The sequence below is a fragment of the Prionailurus viverrinus genome, chromosome D3 (genome assembly GCF_022837055.1).
Source record: "Prionailurus viverrinus isolate Anna chromosome D3, UM_Priviv_1.0, whole genome shotgun sequence".
Lineage (NCBI taxonomy): Eukaryota > Metazoa > Chordata > Mammalia > Carnivora > Felidae > Prionailurus > Prionailurus viverrinus.
In genome coordinates, this window is record NC_062572.1 from 56,717,032 (window position 1) to 56,739,391 (window position 22,360).

The 22,360-nt window shown below is 36.6% G+C and overlaps 1 protein-coding gene across 4 annotated transcripts in view; it reads right to left on the minus strand.

Moving 5' to 3' along the window:
* The window catches only part of NOL4 (nucleolar protein 4), a 343,605-nt gene that overhangs the window by 116,714 nt on the left and 204,531 nt on the right, over positions 1–22,360 (minus strand). For 2 of the 4 annotated variants that reach the window (XM_047827870.1, XM_047827869.1), the window contains 2 exons: positions 21,902–22,093; positions 3,550–3,663 (listed from right to left, as the gene is read on the minus strand). In XM_047827870.1, coding sequence (XP_047683826.1) covers positions 3,550–3,663; positions 21,902–22,093 — 306 coding nt within the window. The remainder of the gene's footprint in view (positions 1–3,549; positions 3,664–21,901; positions 22,094–22,360) is intronic. The other 2 variants (XM_047827873.1, XM_047827871.1) reach the window with 1 other exon arrangement.

Genomic DNA, 22,360 nt, shown 5'->3' on the forward strand with positions numbered 1-22,360 from the left:
CAACAGAAAACTGCACTGTCAAAAACATTACAAGCAGAGGCACAGATGATAGGAGTCCTAAGAGTTTGTTCCAGGACACGGGTTTTCCCTCAGGGAATATAATCAATGGAAGGTAGTAAGACTGTAGAGAGATCTAGAGTGTCCGCCTCCCACAGTAGAAACTCATTGTCTGGTTTGCTCATTCAGCGGGGTGACCCTGTACCAATAACCCCTCTTCCTTGAGCCGTAGGTTCCTTACATGGACATGGGAATAATAACACCTGCTTTCCATGGGGTGTTGAAATTACTAAATAGGAAAAATAAAGTCCCACAAAGCACCTATTAAGTTGCCAATAAATCACAGAATGTATTTTTTAAAATATTTTCTTCCATATCCCCCATAAATCCCAGGTCCACTGAACACTTTTAAAACCTGGAAAGAACATTCCTCTGTGGGGAAAATATTGGACATCCCCTATTCCCAGGTGACAGAGCTTTGCAATAAATGACCACTGTGTAGGAGGACAGAAAAAAGGAAACAGGTAACATGGGAAGCAGGGTCAAGGACCACTGATCCCCACCCATTCTGGCTCCCTAGTCCCTGGGCAGTAGTTAGAAGTCACTGTTCTCATGATTGCTAATAGTTAAAAGTTGCTAGTAGCTTTTCTTCAACGGGTAGAAGTTCTAGGAAGCAATTTTGATCTCAATTTAAAGACTGCCCAAATGAGTATTCCTTTCTGATAATAGGACACGTGTGTTAGTAAATAGCCGATCTTACGACTGGAGGTAACATTTTCCTACCACTTAGGTATGTATGGAAGCATATACATAGGAGTTTGAATACAGTATAGCTCTGACAATATATGTAAACTTATTAAATGAGCTATGCTTTCATATGCCTTGCCTTATTGAATCCTCAAAATAAACCTATGAATTTGATATATGTAACCTCGATTTGATAGATTAGGCCAACAGTGGTTAAGTTACTGGACCCAATATTGGTGGATACATAGAAATATCACAGGTGGTTCATAGCACCAATCAGTCATTTAATTTTCATGACAACTGTATACATGACTGACACCATTCTAGAGTGTAGATGAGGTGGGATATATGTCAAGACAACACAGAAAAGCGCATTCAATCCCAGAATTCTATTATGTTGGTTTCTAGAATTATGATATTTTCTCAAATAGACTTTGTCTGACTTCAAAATTCCTATATCTGAGATTCTACTATTAATGTTTCTTTCGAGATTTATTGATGCCAAGGCAATGACAAAACATCAGTTATAATCTTTTCCTAGGCTAAATTTGTTGATGCTTACTATATGCCAGGCTAAGTACTTAACATAAATGTGTCATTTAGCATGCTCACAGCAACCCTTTAGGATTAGAACTGTTATTGTTATCGTGCCCATGAAGAAACTGAGGCACAGAGACTGGAGTAGCTTTCTGAAGGGCTATTAGTAAGAGCAGGGCTGAGAAACCAAACCAGATGTACTTAACTCCAGAATGTGCCATCTTAATGACTGTGTTATATGGTATTGTATACAGGGCTCTGACTTGTTCCAAGTAAGATAGATTCTAGGCTTATAATAATGATAAAAGTCTCACAGAGGAATGCATATGTGCATAAACATGACTGGCCAAGGATGATTAACAAACTCAAAATCAGTATTTTCATATACATTTTATCTGAGGCTAATACTACATTTAAAAAATATTAACTAAGGGTGCCTGGACGGCTCAGTCGGTTAAGTGTCTGACTCTTGGTTTTGGCTCAAATCATGATCTCACAGTTCATGGGGTTGAGCCTCACGTGGACAGTGAGTGCACTGACAGTGTGGAGCCTGCTTAAGATTCTCTCTCTCTCTCTCTCTCTCTCTGCCCCTCCCCCACTTGCACTGTCTCTGTCTCCGTCAAAATAAATAAACTTAAAAAACTTTTTTTAAATAAAAAAAAGTATTAACCAGGGATTTCATATTTTGCATTGTTTAGAATTATTAGCACATGCCATATTAATAATAAACACATACAATTTTAAAATACTGCCATTCTGAAACATTTTGAAATATTTTGGTCCTGGACTGGAAATACTTGTTTTATATATATGTACATATACATACATGTATGTGTATATGTACATACATATATATACATACATATACATATACATATATAATGTATATGTACAATGTATATGTATATAATGTATACGTGTATATGTATATGCACGTATATATATGTATGTATGCATATATATACATGTATATATGTATATATATGTATAGTATGCATATATATGCATACGTATGTATATGTATATATACATGTATATATATGTATGCACATATATACATACATATATATACATATATATAATTTTAAGACGCTCATTGGCCCGTAGGAAAAAACAAAATTAGACTGAAAATTTAGTCTTCTCATCCCAAACTCAACTAAAGATATGAAGCACAAGATCATTTGTTGTAAAAATAACTTAAAAGTCAGAACACAGCATACTTTTATGTGTAGTATTTAATATTGCGTGCTATACTTTAGTATTTGATTATGGACAATTAAGAGGGCCAGAGATAAAAAGAACACAGAGAAAGGCATTCAGACCTGAGGAGGGGAGACCGACAGAGGCACATAAACCAAGGGAAAACTGAGCAAGACATAAGCGCACAACGCCCGCAAAATGCACATGCCCACACCACATACAGCTACATCCCTAGGAAGGAGACACAGATAGAAGGATACTTGATGGGTATACAGTAAATGATTCATTAATGCGGAAGCGAGCCCAGGACATATATTTTCATTATTTTCTGTCCCCATTTTACAGCTTTCCAGTCTTTCAGAGTATGTGCTTTCAAGATTCCCAGAGCAATTCACTGACGTTTAGCAGCAGAGCAGGGGAAATTAAAGAGAGGTTCACTTTCACTCGAAATGAACACAATCATGTCACTATTATAAACAATCAGGTAAATGTACAAAACGAACATAAATGATCAGTTAGAACCATTTATTTAAATAACTAATTAGCCTGCAAATTGGATACTAGCCAGAATTCCTGATTTTACAGCTGTCCATTTTTAAAAATTTTTTATTGTTTATTTTTGAGAGAAAGAGAGACAGAGTGTGAGTAGGGGAGGGGCAGAGAAAGAGGGAGACACAGAATCCAAAGCAGGCTCTAGGCTCTAAGCTGTCAGCACAGAACCCGATGCAGGGCTTGAACCCATGAACTACACCGTGCGATCACGACTTGAGCTGAAGTCAGACACTTAACTGACTGAGCCACCCAGGTGCCCCAAGTCAGACACTTAACTCACTGAGCCACCCAGGCGCCCCACAACTGTCCATTTTTTCACCACGGAAAATGTAATGGATGCCCGCTGCTCTCATGATCCTCCACTTTCAACTTTCAATTCATATCATAAAGACCCCAAAACTCTACCTCAGTGTACTTCAAAATCCATCCCAGAGCTTTCGCCCTTCTACCTGAATCAGACTAACTGAACCATATTTGCAATAGCTGGTGTCCACCGACCCCGAGGCTCCTCGGTACCTGTTGTCTGTCCAGGCGCATCCTCTTGGCGGCATTTCTGCTCTCACTCTCACAGGCTGAAGCCAAGATACTCTCTGCAACTGCTGAAGTCAGGTGGGAAGGAATAGGTCGAGACTGAAAAAAAAAAAAAAAAAAAAAAAAAAAGAAAGAAAAAAAAGAGAGAGACATGAAAAATTATTAACAGACCCGTGCAATTCTCAGAAGAGCTCATAGGATGTGCAGAAGTATCCATTTATTTCGACTAAATTAATTTTGATCAAAAGAGGAAATGGAAATTGCAAAGATGAAAAATGAAAGCTAGTTAGAGGTTAAAGCTATAGTTGCTACACAGATCCATCAGTCATTCCCAGACCTCCACATTCCCAAGTATTTCGTCTGGGCCATTACGCTGGAACTTGAACAGGCGGTGACAAAATGCTGACTGGGTTTTGCAAATAAAAGAAATGCCTTAATTCTTTCAAAACACACGACAATGCACAACAAAACAAAAGCAAGTGACAAGGCTGAAACACAGCTGGAAAAATGGACAGACACTCAGACCATGTCAAACAATCTTAATATGAAATATGAGTATTTACAGTTGAAGTTGTGACACATTTGGTGTGACTAAAATCCTCTAAGAACGCTTAAATACAAACCAAAAAGTCAATCCTAGAACAATTTTGATATAATAAAAGTTTGATATTTTCATCTGAGCTGTATGTGTACCTACATGTTTTATTTATAAAATAGGAGTCGATATTATTTAAAAAAAATTTTTTTTAACGTTTATTTATTTTTGGGACAGAGAGAGACAGAGCATGAACGGGGGAGGGGCAGAGAGAGAGAGGGAGACACAGAATCGGAAACAGGCTCCAGGCTCCGAGCCATCAGCCCAGAGCCTGACACGGGGCTCGAACTCACGGACCGCGAGATCGGGACCTGGCTGAAGTCGGACGCTTAACCGACTGCGCCACCCAGGCGCCCCAGGAGTTGATATTATTAACTTAATAGATACATGTTGGAAATCCATCTTCTGTATAGTCCACGCAGAAATTAATTAACCCCCCAACTAAGCTCGTAATTAACTTCAAATTGTTTGCAACTCTCCATATCATTTGTGATAATCAGAAAATTTTTCCATTTTCTTTTCCCCTAATTACGTGCAAAATCATCTAACTGAAAGATGAAGTGCTTAATGATATTGAACAGTTTTTTAATGAAGATAAGCAAATGACAGATAAGAAATAACACGACAATTTAGCCAGATAAGTTAGCCAAAGATGCAATTACAAAATAAAAATGCCCTTTGGGAAGTTAGCCTATATAATGACATGCCACCTTAGAGCTTCCAAAGCCTCAATCTCAAATATGTATGGATGCCATTTATTAGAAGCCTCTGACCTAATAGATACCTTTTAATTTTTTTTAAGTGAATACGAGCATGCCTTTATGGCACTTGATTCATTTTGCTAAGTCTAGCATGTAAAATGTGCTTTAGCAAATTGACCCATAGGGTTTATATCTCAATATTATGGAACAGCTAAATTCAGACCATCAATGTTTTCACAGATATTCGTCAGTGGAATTTGTATAGTGTACGAAGAGACCAGGCTCTGACCTTGCGTGACCTAGGAAACAGTTTCTGTAGCTGCCTCAGCCACCCTCCTCATGCTTCCACCTGCAAAGTCACCTCTATAGACAAAAGGTAAGAAAGGTACAGGGTACTGTCTCCACTGTGAACCCTGTGAGATGCCTGACAACTTTGATAATAAAGCGTTAGGATATCTGGAGATGCTATTTTTTTGCAAAAGAAAGAAAAGAGAGAGGCCCCTGAGGTGGCAGTTAAAAGCAGCAGATGCATTTTGAGAAGGAAATCAGAAAGCCAGAATTTGTGTAGGGAACAGAGAGGAGGGTCAAATCAGATAAATTAAAAAAATAATAATAGTCATAAAGATGTAAATATAATTTAAAAAGTCATATTGCTTTTTTTTTTTTAATTTTTTTTTTCAACGTTTATTTTATTTTTGGGACAGAGAGAGACAGAGCATGAACAGGGGAGGGGCAGAGAGAGAGGGAGACACAGAATCGGAAACAGGCTCCAGACTCTGAGCCATCAGCCCAGAGCCTGACGCGGGGCTCGAACTCACGGACCGCGAGTTCGTGACCTAGCTGAAGTCGGACGCTTAACCGACTGCGCCACCCAGGCGCCCCTTTTTTTTTTTTTTAATTTTTTTTTCAATGTTTATTTTATTTTTGGGACAGAGAGGCTTCTTTATTTCATTCGTACTTCCCTGAGTATGGATAAGATAATCTAGCTCAGAACCAAAAACATATTGAGCCACAAAATCAGTGTCTCATGAAAGGACACAACTCTGGCCACAGCTTGGCTCAAAACTATAATCTAAACCACACAGGAATTAGGTACACGATGTTGTTTTTCCTCAATTGAATTATTTGGAGGCAAAGATATTACAGAAAACAATGAGAATAGGAACATTCCATTATGGAAAAGGAAAAATTATTTGATTGTAGCTAACATTATTCAAATAGAAGTGACAGTTCACATCATTATAAACTACATTATTAGACCTTTCATCTGGTTCTAGGGACTGAATTAACACAATCTAAATAAAACATCAGCAACCTCTCTTTTCTTGATGTAATTATTGACAGACACATGAAATTCAGAGAGATGTATTTCTGCTCTTCATTATCTTTATTTCTATCAGGTATCTCCATTCAAAATTAGGAATATATAAAGCTGTGGAACTTTATTCAGCTGATTCGATTGTAGCAATAAACACACACCTTCTTAAACACATAAAGGTTTGTTGAACAGATAAAACAAAAGGTAAAATATCCCTGTAATTAAAATTAGCTTTTCTTTTCAAATTATTTTTAATTTTTAAAATAAAATGGGAAATAACTTTCACTAGAACAGTAAAAGTTATTAGGCATGATAATCTATATAATTTCCTTTCAGAGAACATAACAGAGAAAGTTGGGTCTTTTCCAGATAAAGGAAATTGGTCTTCTTAGAAACGAGAATAATGTCCTGGCCGAGTGAGAGGCTAGATCATTTTTAAGGTCACTGGATAGCCTAATATTTCAAGATTTTGGAAAAAAAATCAACTTCAAGATAAAGCAATCATGTACTCTTTCCTATTAAGTGCAAAAAAATAAGTAGAAGCAAAGATATATGATAAACATTGCCAGTAGGTAAATGATATAATTTTGAAAATACAGTTGTTCTGAGCTTATTGTAGAATTAATTAACTGTAAATAGCCATAGAAATCATTCAGTACAAGTTTCTTCTCTGAAGTTTGAAGAAACTGAAACCCAGATAAGTGATCTGCTAAAGGACAAGTTGACTAGATATAGAAACCAAGGTTCCTGTCTCCTAATTCTCAACCCTTCCATTGTCTAAATTCTGTTGTATACTTAGTACTTTTATGTAATTTATCATTAATGGAAAATATTGTAGAAAAAAATCCTTACACACACTCTGTTGTGTTCAATAAGCACATCAAAGACAACCCTTATATGTGTATATTACAGTCATGCTCATTGGAAAGAAAGGCAGAATGAATAAAATCTATATTACAGTTTAATGTACATGTATTTTTCAAAGAATTTCCTATATCTTAAGTGAATAATAAAATATATACCCCTAAGTAGAAACCACTACCACCCTAATTTTAAGATAAATATAACACCTAACTCATACTGAGTGGTTGGGATGGGCAGACATAATATAAGAAGCTGAGATTCATTATCTAATTTAATTTTCCAAGCAACTCGTGAGAAAAATATTTATAATACTCCTATTGAGGAAAGATAAATTGAAGTTCTGAGAAATCATATAACTTGCCTGAGATCACACAGCTATGTATGTGGAAATACCTGAATTCATATCTAAGTCTGATGATAAGTTGGGAGTAATAGTTAATTCCTAGTAAAGAATTATTGCCAAAGTACACCGAAGGTCTCAGTAGCTTAAACAAAGTTAGAGATCTTAAATATTACACACTCCTACAGAGAAATCCATTTACAGCTAACTTTATTTTGCATTTAAGCAAAGAGTATATTAGGATCTCACTAAAATTCTTCTCTTAAAGAGACTGAAATTCTCCTAACATATTTTCCTATTAATTCTTTAAAAACCTTTCTTCACTAATAGCACAAAAATAAGTTTAACTTATCTCAGTTCTGTCACATATTCTACATGGATGCAATATAAAGTCACACGATTTTCATGTTGGAGAAACCAGAAGTGCCAAGATATCACTGTATACGAAACAAGAAAACCTTAGTTTTGTGCCCAAAATGAGAATAGGGAGCCAGGCAGGGTTCTTTCTTTCCTGTGAGGCAATCTGTTAAAAATTCCCTTGGTTCTAATACTGATGAGCCAATAATGAATGCCAAAGCTTTCACCACCCTTGGAGCTCCATTATGCTGCGCTTGGATAGAAGATACTAAAATTGCAAGTCTTTTGCTTATTGTCCCTCCATAATTTGTTCTTTCATAATTTGTACTTTTAGAAGTACTTCGCAACTCTGAGGTACTTATACCAAGATAGTAAGAAGGAAATTAATCATTTTTGCTCCTTTTCAAAGTGATTTTATCAAAGAGGAATTTAAAACTATTATTTACTGTGAGTTTTGAGAACTATCTTCACCAGAACTCTCCTTCACCACATTTGATGGTAGAGAGCTTACTCTATACTCCCGCATTTGTGTCTTCCTGGAAGGTAATTAGCAGAATGTGTTAAGGACCGTAGTCCTGGATTCCACCAGGGACAAGTGCTGTAATTTCCCTCTTACAATGGTAAGAGTGCCCATGAAACACAAAAGCCTCCATGTGATAACCTAAGGATATTTTTGACAAAAAAATGCATAGAATTCAATAGATAATTTATGAAAAACAACACTTCTCCTTTTGGTTAAACATAGCTCAGTAAATATACTGTTTGGTATCTAATAAGATTTTTAAATGATGATTCAAAAATATATGTAACTATACTGTCTACATGATCTACACCTGGAATGAGATTTGTTACCTATTTCTTACCCTAGAGAGGAGATCATGCTAACTACCCTCGCTAATTATCTCTTCGTAATTAACTGTCATGAGTTGAACTTTCCCTAGCACGGTTCTTATTGCAATAATTATCTATGACCAAGTCAGTGGTTGTTTCATTAAACAGATGGCTAAACTGTCGCATGGAACTTTTGGAGTTTAAAAAGTCACACTTTAATTGGGGACTTAAGATGTGATTGCTGTTGGCACAACATAAATGTGCCTTTCCTTATAGATACATGTAAAACTTAATACCACACCAACAAACTAGTCCACTTTTTGATCTCAAAACTATAAACTACACAATGTTAGTGTCCTCAGAACTTCTTCTGTACATTTAAGATGCTCCAGGTTTTTTTTTTTTTATAAAAAAGTAAAGATAAATCATGACTGGGGGCACCTGGGTGGCTCAGTCAGTTAAGCATCCAACTCTTGATTTTGGCTCAGGTCATGATCTCACAGTTCATGGGTTCGGGCCCCATGTCAGGCTCTGTGCTCATAGTCCAGAGCTTGCTTGAGATTCTCTCTCTCCCTCTCTTTCCTTCCCCCACTTGCATAGACAAGAAATGTAAATTTAAGTTTAATAAACTTAAAAAAATAAATCATGACTATAAGACTGTATTCATGGGTTTATAGTACTTATTCGTGGCAAGGCTCACTAGCCTCCAGGGTTTAAGCATAACTAAATCAAGTATTAAATGAGACCAGATTTGGAGCAACTGTGATATCTACCCAAGATTTTATGTAGAATGAGCTCTTTCAAGATAATTAAAGCAAATGATACATTACTCAGAATTGACATAGGACCCTAAATTATTTTTCCTAATCTTGTTACTTTCTAGAATACATAATTTAAAAATTCTGCAGCTTAGATGATATGCATATTTTATCTCCCACCAAATGATATATCTACACCTAAAGGGATAATTGTTACAGGCTGTGTAGAAAGTTGTAGCTCCTAAGGGATCCCTTCAATTAATCAAGCAGCTTCATTTGTATCCATCAGTGGAATAAAGTAATAGTTTAGTGATGAAGTGACTGACTTGAATATTATTATGAAATCAGCTACTTGCAATCTGACCGCTTTTGCTTTTTAATCTCTCTGAGCCTCACTCATTCTGCTAGGTATCATTAATTCTATTTTTGCAAATGGCAAAACCAAGGCTCATTCAGTAAGTTGTGAATAAGAAAAATAATATCTATATCATGGGCTAATTTTTGGAATTCCACGATGGTGTACATAAAGTCACTGATATATTCACTTATTCAACAAACATATCTAATAAGCACATTCTATATGTCAGAAAGTATGTCATGTTCAGATATATAAACAGTATCAATACTGTCTCAGCCATCATAGTTTACAATCTAATATATGCCTAGCATGTAGGGTGTAATACACGTGCAATAGAATATGTTAATTACAGACTTGCAACCTTTTACCAGCAATTCTATAATGCTAATATTGTATAAACTGAGAATTGTTTCAAAAACTTTGGGGAAGTTTGGCAGAAAAAAACTGATATGGCCTTTTCCCTCCTTTCTGTGAATATTCCGATCTTTTATGTCAGAAATACTAATATATTTGTATATGAGCTGCTTTCCCAGACTCTGTTGCAAGTGTTATGCAATAACTGGAATATATACTCTATCATGTTCCCCAAATCTGAAAAGTTCTGAATTTTGGACCACATATGATCCAAGGTTTCAGGTAAAGCTTGTGGATGTGGACTAAAAACACAATTCAATTGTTCTTACCTCATCCTAGATGGTTTTGCTGGACATTATGAGAAAAGAGCCTCATTGACCTTACCCTGGCCATGACTATCATGAGAGCTCATCCATCCAAGAGATGGATATATGATGTAAATAGGACTAAAGTCCTTTCATGGGAAGGGTGACCTGGAGCTGGAAGACTGCTCTCGGATGCTAAGTAAGAAGAGGGGCTTAGAGCTGCTGATGGCAACATTTTCCAGCAGGTAGCAAGGACCTGAGAGGAAGAAGCCTGGTTGAGAAATAGGGGATCAGCAAGCCGCTGACGTCTGGCCCCATGGATCCAGCTATGTGTGAATCTTTGGATGTTCCAGTTTGAGAAAATTCTCTTGACCTATTTAAAAGGAGTTTGAAAATGTATTTTCAACAAAAATGCTAATTAGTCTTCATCTAAGCTTTGACAACAATTATGAATTAATAGTATGCACTTTGGCCTTAATTTTAGAGCATCATTGGCCGTTAATAATGATCTTTCACAAATAAATGAGGATTTAATATGATATTTAATACTCAGAAGCCCAGTTTGGCTAATCCCATCTGATAATACTTTTGAACAAGACCAGAAAAACTGAATTATCAACTAAAGTGACATTTTCATTTTTTTTAAATGTTTATTTATTTTTGAGAGACAGAGACAGAGTGTGAGCAGGGGAGGGGCAGAGAGAGAGAGAAATACACAGAATCTGAAGAGGCTCCAGGCTCTGAGCTGTCAGCACAGAGCCCGAAGCGGGGTTCAAACTCACAAGCCGTGAGATCATGACCTGAGCCGAAGTCGGACGCTTAACCGACTGAGCCACCCAGGCGCCCTGACATATTTTCAGTTTTAACTAAGTGACTACTTGAAATATCCACTAGGAAACATCCTTTAATTCTGAAATCAACTGACTAGATATGCTTATGATTGTTGCCGATCATGGCATCTTTGGCCCTAATAGCTTATTTGTGAAACCTAAAACTGTATACAAAATCTATTCACTTGGTTAATGTCACTATCTGTTCACACAAACTGCCAAATAGATGAAAATATTTTTAAAATAGGATTTCAAGAGTTAAAAAGAGTTAAAATTAAATGTAACTTTTTTTCTTCAGGGATATATTTTTTCCCTATTAGATTTTCAGTCAGCAATCACTTTTTTTAATTTATTTTTTTTATTTTTTACTTTCTAATTTACATCCAAGTTATCTGGCATATAGTACAATAATGATTTCAGGAGTAGAGTCCAGTGATTCATCCCCTACATATAACACCCAGTGCTCATCCCAACAAGTGTCCTTAATGCCCCTTGCCCGTTTAGCCCATCTCCCCACCCACAACCCCTAGAGCAACCCTCAGTTTGTTCTCTGTATTTAAGAGTCTCTTATGTTTTGTTCCTCTCTCTGTTTTTATATTCCCTTCCCTTATGTTCAGCTATTTTGTATTCTAAATTCCACATATGAGTGAAGTCATATGATATTTGTCTTTGTCGGACTAATTTCACTTAGTATAATATCCTCTAGTTCTATCCACGTTGTTGCAAATGGCAAGATTTCATTCTTTTTGACTGCTGAGTAATAATCCATTGTATATAAGCACTTTTAAAACTGAAACGCCAACTTCAGAAGACTGTGAAACACATAGCACACAATAAAAATGAGCTTATCTCCCAACTAATTTCTACCACAAAGGAACACATTAGTCAATGTCCATTCATTCATCTTTCACTTGACAATTTCAATTCAGTTGAATTGAACAGGAACTGAGCAGCTTTCCTGAGCAATTAACTGTACTCTAGGTAAGACATTGCAGGTGATACAGACATGAACAAGTTAAGCAGCATAATACTCAAGGAACATAACTTCTTGTAAGGGAGCTAAGGCCCATATATAAATAACAGCAATATGAGACAGGAGCAAACTACAAAAGATGTACCACAAAGTACAATTTGCACACAGAAGAGAGAGAGATTTAAGGCTGCTTTTAGTGAGAAGTGAGCGCTGTCTAGATAGAGACATTTGATTTAGTCTTCCAAATAGTTCAAGAGATTGAGATAGTGAGGGTGTTCCAGTAAAGCCAGCCATGGCACACAATTTCAGATTAGACTGCATTTTATCATGTTCCTTGGATACCAGGTACTATGCGAGGTGGGAGTTTTTCCAATTGTTATTTCCAGTGACCAAGTGATGTTGGTTTTCATGTGCAAAATAAATGCTATTTGTTTCTGTTTTTCCCATGAGGAAGCTGAAACTTACTTATACAAGGTCCACCGGCAATAACTGGTAAAGGAGGGCTAAGAACCAAGACCCTCTGACTTTAAAAATCAAGTTTTTTTTTTGTTTTTTGTTTTTTGTTTTTTTTTTTTCAGATTTTCTCACCAATGGTGCTAATTTTCCACTGTTTCCTTCAGGGCACAGCTTCCTTCTGCTTGGAGGACATTTCAGCTTTTCCATAGACAGCCTGTAAGTGGTAACCTTGGTCACTGAAGTGGTGCTTTGTTTTTCACTCTGGAAGTACAGTTTAGCTGGGCTTTGATTTGTGACTTAAAACTAGTTTCTCTAAAAAAAAAAAAATCGAGACTTTTTGTCCTTGGTCCCTTACAGACGGTCTTCTGGCATCTATTTTGAAGACAAGATGTGTGGGGCACCTGGGTGGCGCAGTCGGTTAAGCGTCCGACTTCAGCTCAGGTCACGATCTCGTGGTCTGTGAGTTTGAGCCCCGTGTCAGGCTCTGGGCTGATGGCTCAGAGCCTGGAGCCTGTTTCCGATTCTGTCTCTCCCTCTCTCTCTGCCCTTTCCCCGTTCATGCTCTGTCTCTCTCTGTCCCCCCCAAAAAATAAATAAACGTTGAAGACAAGATGTGTGTCCATTCTGCTTTTACGTTTTAGATAATCTCTTGTTTCTTCATAGTGACCTTAAAGAATTTCTTGAGACTGCTGTACTTTCACTAGGATCCACACAGGTACAGATTTGTTTCTGTTTATACTGCTCAGCACGGGTCTATTTCCCTGTTCTTAGGACTCACTGGTTTACTCAATTCTATAAAATTCTCCCTTCTCATCTGTTTGAATTGTTGTCCTTATTCTAATTTCTCTTCTAGAGTGCCTATTAGATCTATCTTTATCATTCTATTCTCCACCTTAACTCCTTTTTCCTATTTCTCTTCTCGTTTTCTGTAATTTCCCCTTGATAGAGGAGTAGCTCTTTCAGAGTCCCAGTTTTTTATATAATTCTCAGTTCATGTTCCTGTCTAGTTGCAAACTAAAATACACATCTCCTGAACTTAAGTGGGCATTCAGACTACAACCCTGACCTGTTTTGGCCTACATTCACTTTTTCTATCTTCCTGGTCTGTTACCCTACCAAATTAAAGACTTACAATTATGGCTATGAGTTTTCTATCAGTTTCATAGCCTGAAATTTTCCTTTTCTTTCTTTTGATCTTATCTGGTTATTTAAAAGGTTGTTATATTTTACTTAGTATCTGTGTATTTGTAGAGGGAAGGTGGGTGGGCTCTATGCGGGGTACTCCATAAGGCTTAGGTCAACATTTTGCTAAAAGATCCAGTGCTAAGTAACTCTGACAACTATGTTGGCTATATTCCTTACACTCTATTTACTCGTCAATCTTAATATATCTAGTCAATAATGAGAGAATAGCACCCATAGTTCCTAAGTAAGGAAAAATCAGTGGACCGAAAGAGCACACACTGAGAAAAGTACCAGAAATCCCATGTGATGGCTTAAGGTGAGAAATGAACTAATTAAGCATATTAGAAGAAAGAGTAGAAAGAGGCTAGATTATATTCTCAATATTTCTTATACATTATTACATATAATACCCCAACATCCCACCTCTTTAGAAAACTGGAGATTCAGAAAAATCACACAAAGTTGTACAGGAATTGAACCTAGGTCTCTCAGTTTCAAGAGCCCATACTCTATTACACTAAGAAATTTAGAATTTGTTCTGAGACGGCAAAAGTCTGACACCATCAAAGCCAGAACCGAGGAAGACTACTCTAGGAGCAAAAGCAGGTTTCTCATAAAGCCAGTGAAGTTTAGATACCAGGGTTCCTTAACTAGATGGGACTTCCAGAGTTTCTGGATGTTGTAAGCATTCTAGGTAGGGAGGGGAAGCCAAGTTAAAATCAGTAACTATTCATATGTGTGTCTGAAAATTGTCAAAAGAGATGTCGAAGGAAAAGGGTCTGAATCTTCAAGACTTCTGTTTCGTTAAAGTTTTTGGTGTTTTCTTACTATAAACAAATATTCATCCTTCTACATAATTTCTTGCTCACAACTTTATAGTATTTTTCTTTTAATATAAGGCCCCAATTTTATAAATTTCAGGCACGAATCCTAGGTCTGTTCCTGCCTCAGATAGAGGGGAGGGAGGGGGCGTAAGATGAAAATAGAGGAGTTAGAATTCTGTATGAGTACAGGTATGAGGTGTGAAGGGATAGAACTAAAATAGTAGCCAATAAAATTCAAAATTATTGGACTGATTTGGGAAACACAGTAAAGGAAGAATCAACAGAATTCAATGAGCGGTAGGATGCAAGCCATAAGTGTAAGGAAGTCTAATCTCATTCCAGGTGTATGAATATGGCTACAAATCACAATAGTGGTGCTATTGCCAGAAAAAGGCAAGTCAAGAAGAACTTACAGGCGATTTGGTAGATGAGGTGAAAGACCAGTGGCGAGGATGGATGATGGAAAATACAAAGAGTTCAGTGAAGATATAACAATACATTTGTCCAGCATCTGGCTGACATTTGGAGTGAAATACAAAAGCTCTGCAGGCGACTGGACTTCCACTGCCAGAGTTGCTTATACAGAACAGACCTCTGCGGCTGTGGATAAGGTAAGACACAGTACATGGCCAAGCCCAGGATCTCAGGAAGTGGCCCCAAAGCAAGAAAAAGAAAATGAGGAGGGAGAGCAACAAGATGCTCAAGAAAATGGGGGCGAGTTCATTAAGAATACAATGTTTGGGGGCGCCTGGGTGGCTCAGTCGGTTAAGCGTCCGACTTCGGCTCAGGTCACGATCTCATGGTCTATGAGTTTGAGCCCCACGTCGGGCTCTGTGCTGACAGCTCAGGGCCTGGAGCCTGCTTTGGATTCTGTGTGTCCCCCTCTCTCTGCCCCTCCCCTGCTCATGCTCTGTCTCTCTCTGTCTCAAAAATAAATAAAAACATTAAGAAGAAAAAAAAAAAGAATACAATGTTTGATCTGGTGCAAAGGCAGTCATGTGGTCTTTTAAAAAACCAATTCAATGGGTTGGTGAGAACCAGAGTCTGGAAGAGGGACCAGTGGGGGAGTTGGTTGTAATAAGTGTGATCTGTGAGTATAAAATAATCTTTCAGGAAACCTGGCAAAGAAGGATGGTTTCAGACTGTAGAAGAGAAGATCCAAGATGAAATATTTGCTTTGTCTAGGGACCTTTTGATAAGGCAGAGGAGAAGAAATTTCCCTCTCTCAGTGAAAAGGGAAAACTGAGAATGTGAGCATTGGGATAGTTGATGAAGCAGCTTTATGAAACAGACCGAACAGGGGGGAACAGAGGCTGCAGGGTCATCCAGGGGCAAACACAATGAGGACATCTCCTCTGTAAAGACAGTGGCAGATACTTGAAAAATTTTAGGTGACCATGAAAGTTCTTAATATTGCTTGTGCAGGCTGAGTGATAACTAAGACTAAGGTACATCCATGCTAACGACAGCCAACATGAAACAAAGATGCAGATCACTGAAACTGAGAAAGTAAAAGCATTGTGAATTCAAAAGACCAGATAGCAAAATTACTAAGCAGAGTATTAGAAGATACAATTAAAAAGAAATACCATGAATAAAGGACTCAGGAGATGATATGAAAGTATCCCAGGGGATGGTAGATGACCTGTATGAAAAAGAGCCCATAAATTGGTACAAGTAGCAGGTGGGGAATTCAAACAAAATGTGTTTGCTAATTAGCATCAATTAAGTTAATTGGTCACAAAGACAGAAATGTACATAGTTGTGCGAATAATAACACAAATAATGACTGCACAGGTATTAGAGAGTTTTTAATCATGACCTTGTATGAAGGGATGGGTATACCTTTAATCAAAGTTTTAGTTTAAAGAAGCGCTTTAATTCCTATTTTATAATATTTCCATTAGCTAAGAATGAATAGCAAGTGTCACTGTAGTTTTTGCAATGCTCATATTAGGGAAGTTTTAAATTGAAAACAAATTCTGATCTCTCTACTTTCATCTGCATTAGACAACTCAAGGCAAATGATGTAATTAGTGAAATTCCCTAGGAAAAAAAATGTACTATTTCCTAAACATGATTTCTTTTCTAATGAAGGAATCATGAGTTCAGAAGGCCAGATATCAAAATAGCTAACAGGGATATTATAGGATGTAATTTAACAAAATACTATAATGAAGAGCTTTGATTATAGTATTAAAATTTGTTTCCATAATCAGATTTAAATACTTTTTAAAACTTACATCTCACTTTTTTCTTAAAACTGTTACGTACTCTATGCTATGCTATGCTATGATATATACTCTATGATAAACTGAACAAAAAGATGACTAGAACCTCAGATAAACTTTGGCTCTGAACTTCGTGGCAATGAGGCACAAATGTGAATATATTTAGTTGCATTGTCCTAGCAGAGAGAAAACAGAAAGCATTCTACTTCCACAGGAGAAGCGTTTTTTGTTTTTTTTTTTTTCTTGTATTACGTTCTAAAAGAAGTTTCTGAACTAAGGTAATTTAATATGGACATTTAGTAGCCTAATGGACAATGTCATTGGCAAAATATTACAAAAATTTCATAGACTCATTTCTTCAAACATAGATAATCACATGAATTAAAAAGTAAGTAAGCAGGAAATTTTTCAAGAGGCTAAATTTATTGAATTCAAATATCTAGGCAACCTGATCTAACTTGGTATAGTGGCAAAATTTGGGATACAGTGGGAATGATGGACTGCAAGCATCTTAGGCTGACTCTCCTAAATATTACCTTTGGGTTTTATACAAATACATGTAAACATATGCAGCATGGTGAAAAAGTCTCCAACAATACAAGCTCAGAAAATAAAAAGATAAATCACATCATATAACTCAGACTATACTCAGGTATGGACCAACCCTACCTTGTTCATAAAGTTTTGCTTTTATGAACTTATCTGTTATAGATGCTCTTGCATGGAAGATCAGGACACCTTGGAGAAATAGATTTTTTTCTAGAAAAATCAACATATGGTTTTTAGAAAACTAGCCAAAGTATTTTGAGAGTCTAAGCTGCACAAATGAATCAGTAGTGATTTGATATATTTGTTAAAGGATTAATTTCATGACTGCTTAACTCACTGAGTTCTAAAAATTTAATGAAAACTGAAACAGTACTCTAGATCAAACTTATGAGATTTATTTTTCATAGAATATGCCCTTTTATATTCAACACGGAGGATTTTATTATTTCAGATTATTGGTAACTGTTAGTGAAAATGTATAGAAAGGAATCATAATATAGTTACTGTCCTTCACCTATTACTTGGAGACTATTTGGAGTAATAGCATGAAATTTTGGCTGCTTAAGCAATCAAGATTTGTAAGGTCTTGATAATTGTAGTGAAATAGAAATTCATAAACACATACTCTCATATTTGTATCCATTCAGTGAAGTCAATTAAAAGTGTTTATGTCAGCATCTAAATTCTTAAGCGATAGTGTAGAATAATTAACCATACATAAATTTTATATATATTAATGATAGCAGGATATTAATAAAAGTGAATGCCAAGACCCTCAAGTTCAGTACTAATATATGTTGTGATAAACCACTTCTATGGGATTATCTCTTTGAATTTCTTACAGTCAGCACAAAATATATAATTCAATATTTTGTGTTTCATTCTACTTAAGGCATCTTCTGGTTTAGACACCCCAAATAATTGGAAGAGCTAAGCTTACTGAATGCCACTTTTGTTTTAGAATATGGAATCCCCTACCAAATAATCCTACACTTAATAATTTCATTTTAAAAACATATTTAGGGGCGCCTGGGTGGCTCAGTTGCTTAAGTGTCCGACTTCAGCTCAGGTCATGATCTCACAGTTTGTGAGTTCAAGCCCCGTGTCAGGCTCTGTGCTGACAGCTTGCTCAGAGACTGGAGGCTGCTCTGGATTCTGTCTCCCTTTCCACCTGCCCCTCCCCCACTCACACACTGTCTCTGTTTCTCTCAGAAATAAACAAACATTAATTTTTTTTTATTTTTAAAAAAATTTTAAAAAGTTTTAAAAAATTATGTTTTAAATAAACGTATTTTAAAAATTAAAAAAAATAAATTTTTTAAAAAATTAAAAAAATTTTTTAATGTTTTAAATAAACATATTTAAAAATTCTTTATGTTTCTCTGTTGACCTATTAAATACTACAGAATAATTTGAGTGTAAAAATAACTACACACTGAAATTGAGATTTTTTTTCATGTCTAACTACACAAAACACATTAGAGGAAAGATTCTTTTATTTAATGATGTCTCAATAAAAAAGAAATGATGGATATTACATAAAATTTAAAAAGTGATGACAAAAGATATTCACATACAGTATTTAGTTGTACTTACTATCTGGAGTAGTCATACATTTTCCTATCTGTTCTAGATAAGGGTAAGTATTCAAAATGACACATGATCCTCCCCATGCCCCATGACAATAAAGTGATACATTAAGGAAAAAAAAAAATCAAGATACCAAGTATCAACTAGATGGTAGATTTATTATTGCCAGTAGTATATTACTAAGTAAATGTATAAAAAAATAAACTGGGGCATCTGGGTGGCTCAGTCAGTTAGGCACCAGACTCTTCAACTCCACTCAGGTCATGATCTCACGGTTGTGTGTTCAAGCCCTGCATCAGGCTCTGTACTGGGCATTAAGCCTGCTTAAGACTCTCTCTCTCTCCCTCCCTCCCTCCCTCCCTCTCCCTCTGCTCCTCCCCTCTTGCTCACACACACACCTGTACGTTCACACGTGCTTTCTCTCTCTCTCTCTCTCTCTCTCAAAAAAAAAAAAAGAACCTACAATATAAATTTTCATTCATGTTGTTCACTTAACATTTAATTTTATTCAACCTTGTTACTTGACTGTTTTGCTTCCCAAACCTTGTCACCTCAATGAATCATAATGATCAGGGAACATGTTATATTTTTCTAATTAAGTGGGCAGAAATCTCTAATATTTTTGCTTATTACTTTATATAATGTTATTGCGTTGTTGAATAAATGAATGAATTCTTACAGCATATTTCTTTAGGATTAGTTAGTAAAACTACTTGACTTTGAATTAGTCAACTTTTGTTTTCTCTATGCATAGCACAGAATTTACAACAAATAGATGTGCATATTAAAGTAAACATGTAAGTACAATCAATAGAAAAACTTGAAAGTGTAAGGTTTGTCTTAGAGAAATCAAGAATTTTACAGAACAATGATTTCTTTCTCTTAAAGAATAATTAATGTAAAAGAAGATAAATTTTATCATAAAATCTCTAAAAAATATGACAGGATTAGGAAAAAATAGTAATGCCAGATGCTGGTAAATAAAAATCTTGGTATATGATATCATCTTTGTTACTGAAAAAGAAGAGTATATATTGTATATCATACTCTGTGAGAAACATTTATGTTCAACTGCAATTTCATATCAGCTAAGTGGTCCTGAACCAAATGTCAACACCAGGACTCTTCTAGGCTTCTATACATGTTTAGACACCCTTTCTGTCTGTCATCTCTCTCCTGTTGAGTAGGTAATAATAATTTTTAAATAATTCAATAATGGGAGAAATAACTTTATTTTCTTCAAGCAAACTCTCCTTCTCCCTCATACCATACTGCCTTTCTGTCAAATTTAGTTTGATCAGGCATAACAATGCCATTTTTATCTAAAAAAAATTTTAATGTTTATTTCTGAGGGGAGGGGGGAGGGGCAGAGAGAGAGGGAGACATAGAATCCTAACCAGGCTCCAGGCTCCGAGCTGTCAGCACAGAGTCCGACGCAGGACTCAAACCCACCGGCCGCAAGATCATGACCTGAGCTGAAGTCGGACGCTTAACAGACTGAGCCACCCATGTGCCCCTTAAAATGACACACGCACCACAATCTCGGACTTCAATATGGTTGTTACTTCCAAGAAGTAAGCAAATACTTAACTGGAGTATTTTGTGATTGTTTAACACAAACATTTTGGGAAGCTTTTATCAAATGATAGATTAAATAATGTTTGAAAATATTTTCAGAGTTAAGATTTACTGAGTGGTGACTATCTGTCAGTAATGGCTCACAGAGCTTTTCCAAGTGACAATTTATGTAATCTTCATGACCTTATAAATCAGGAGTGATCATCTCCAGAGGAGGTACCTAAGTACAGGCAGCTGACTTGCCGGGTCACACACAGCTACAAAGTGATGGATCCAGAATGCCAAACCAGGCTCTCTGAGGACTGAACCTTGTGTTCCATCTAGGCACATGCCTCTCAATAACAGCCATTCGGTTTTAAAGAAGGTCGAAGGTATTTTTACAAGCCAGTGAAGAAGAATTAATAGTCGATAGTGGACTTACTGCTTTGGTCATTTCATTCAGATCGAAAAACCTATTTCTCCTATATGACATACTCTGAAACCTCTCGTAGCTTCACTAACATCACCCTTCCGCACCTAACACATTACAGGCACCGATCGCCATCACTATCAGCCTTGGCTTTGGTGGACCCACGAAAGGGAAATAAATCGATTCAGAAAATTTTTAATACATCTCTGCTCACATACACAAAAAACAAAAATAAAAAAAATACATTGTAAATGAATACGCTATTTCTGGGCATAACAATTAGAGAAAGGTGAAATAAAGTCCAAAAAACACTGATACCTGATTTCCACCCATAAGGATCTAATGTCACCATAATCTCGTCCATCTAGAAAGCCCAGATGAATATAAAAGCTCATGTTACCATCCACAAGCCCGCAATACACTGAGTACAACAAAGCCTTATCATACTGATCTTTAACTTTCAAGGCTTGCAATTTGTTAGCCATTGATATGAAAACAGTATTATTTAGGTGGAGTCATCCATTTCCTTTGGCTCCAGACAAAGCCATTCTCACGTGCCACCTAAAGCAGCAACTGGTGCTTCAAGCCTTGATTAACCTTATACTCACTTTGGTAGTGACAGAAAACGAACACAAATGAGATGCTGGTTCTCACCGGTTTTTACGCAGATTGCCCTCATTTGCTGTGACATGGTACCATGTGGGCCTGTAAGCTGGTCTCACCAGCTATGCCTTATTGAATAACAAAGGGGATAAATACTTCGGGAAGATGAAAAGGAGAAGGGGGTAAAAACAAACAAGCAAACAAAAACCCCTTTGACCTGACATTATGGAAAAAATAAAAAAGACACTAAGATGAAAAAAAAATAGTGTCATGGTTTACATGTGGGATTTTGATGGAATCTAGGGCTGTGTTTTAATTCAAAACTCACCATCTCAAAACCACTTCTTTTCATCCGCCTGCAGGACTTGAGGTAAGTACGTATACGTTTTCTGGCACGCTCTTGATACTCAGGGAACTGTCGCCTGCATGAGTCAATGATAGCCTGGATCTTTTCTTTGGGCTGCTTAGAGATTGGGACCATTCGGTCCAAGTTTTCATCTACAAACAGCCTGACAAACATCTGTTGGCAAGAGGGAGACAGAGGAGAAGGGTTTGGAGGACTGCTCTCTGCTGTTCCTAGCTTCCTGTCTTGATTACCGATAGGAAAATACTCTTTTCTGCTTTATGCACTGGAGAACTTTGCAATGGAAAGCCAGAGATTTTAAGCAAACACCTCTTAAAGGCTTTTTAAATGGTTGGATAAAAAAAAAACTAGAGAGAAAGAGAGAGAGAGGCAGACAGACAGACAGACAGACAGAAAAGTATAGACTATCATGTAGGAAAAAAA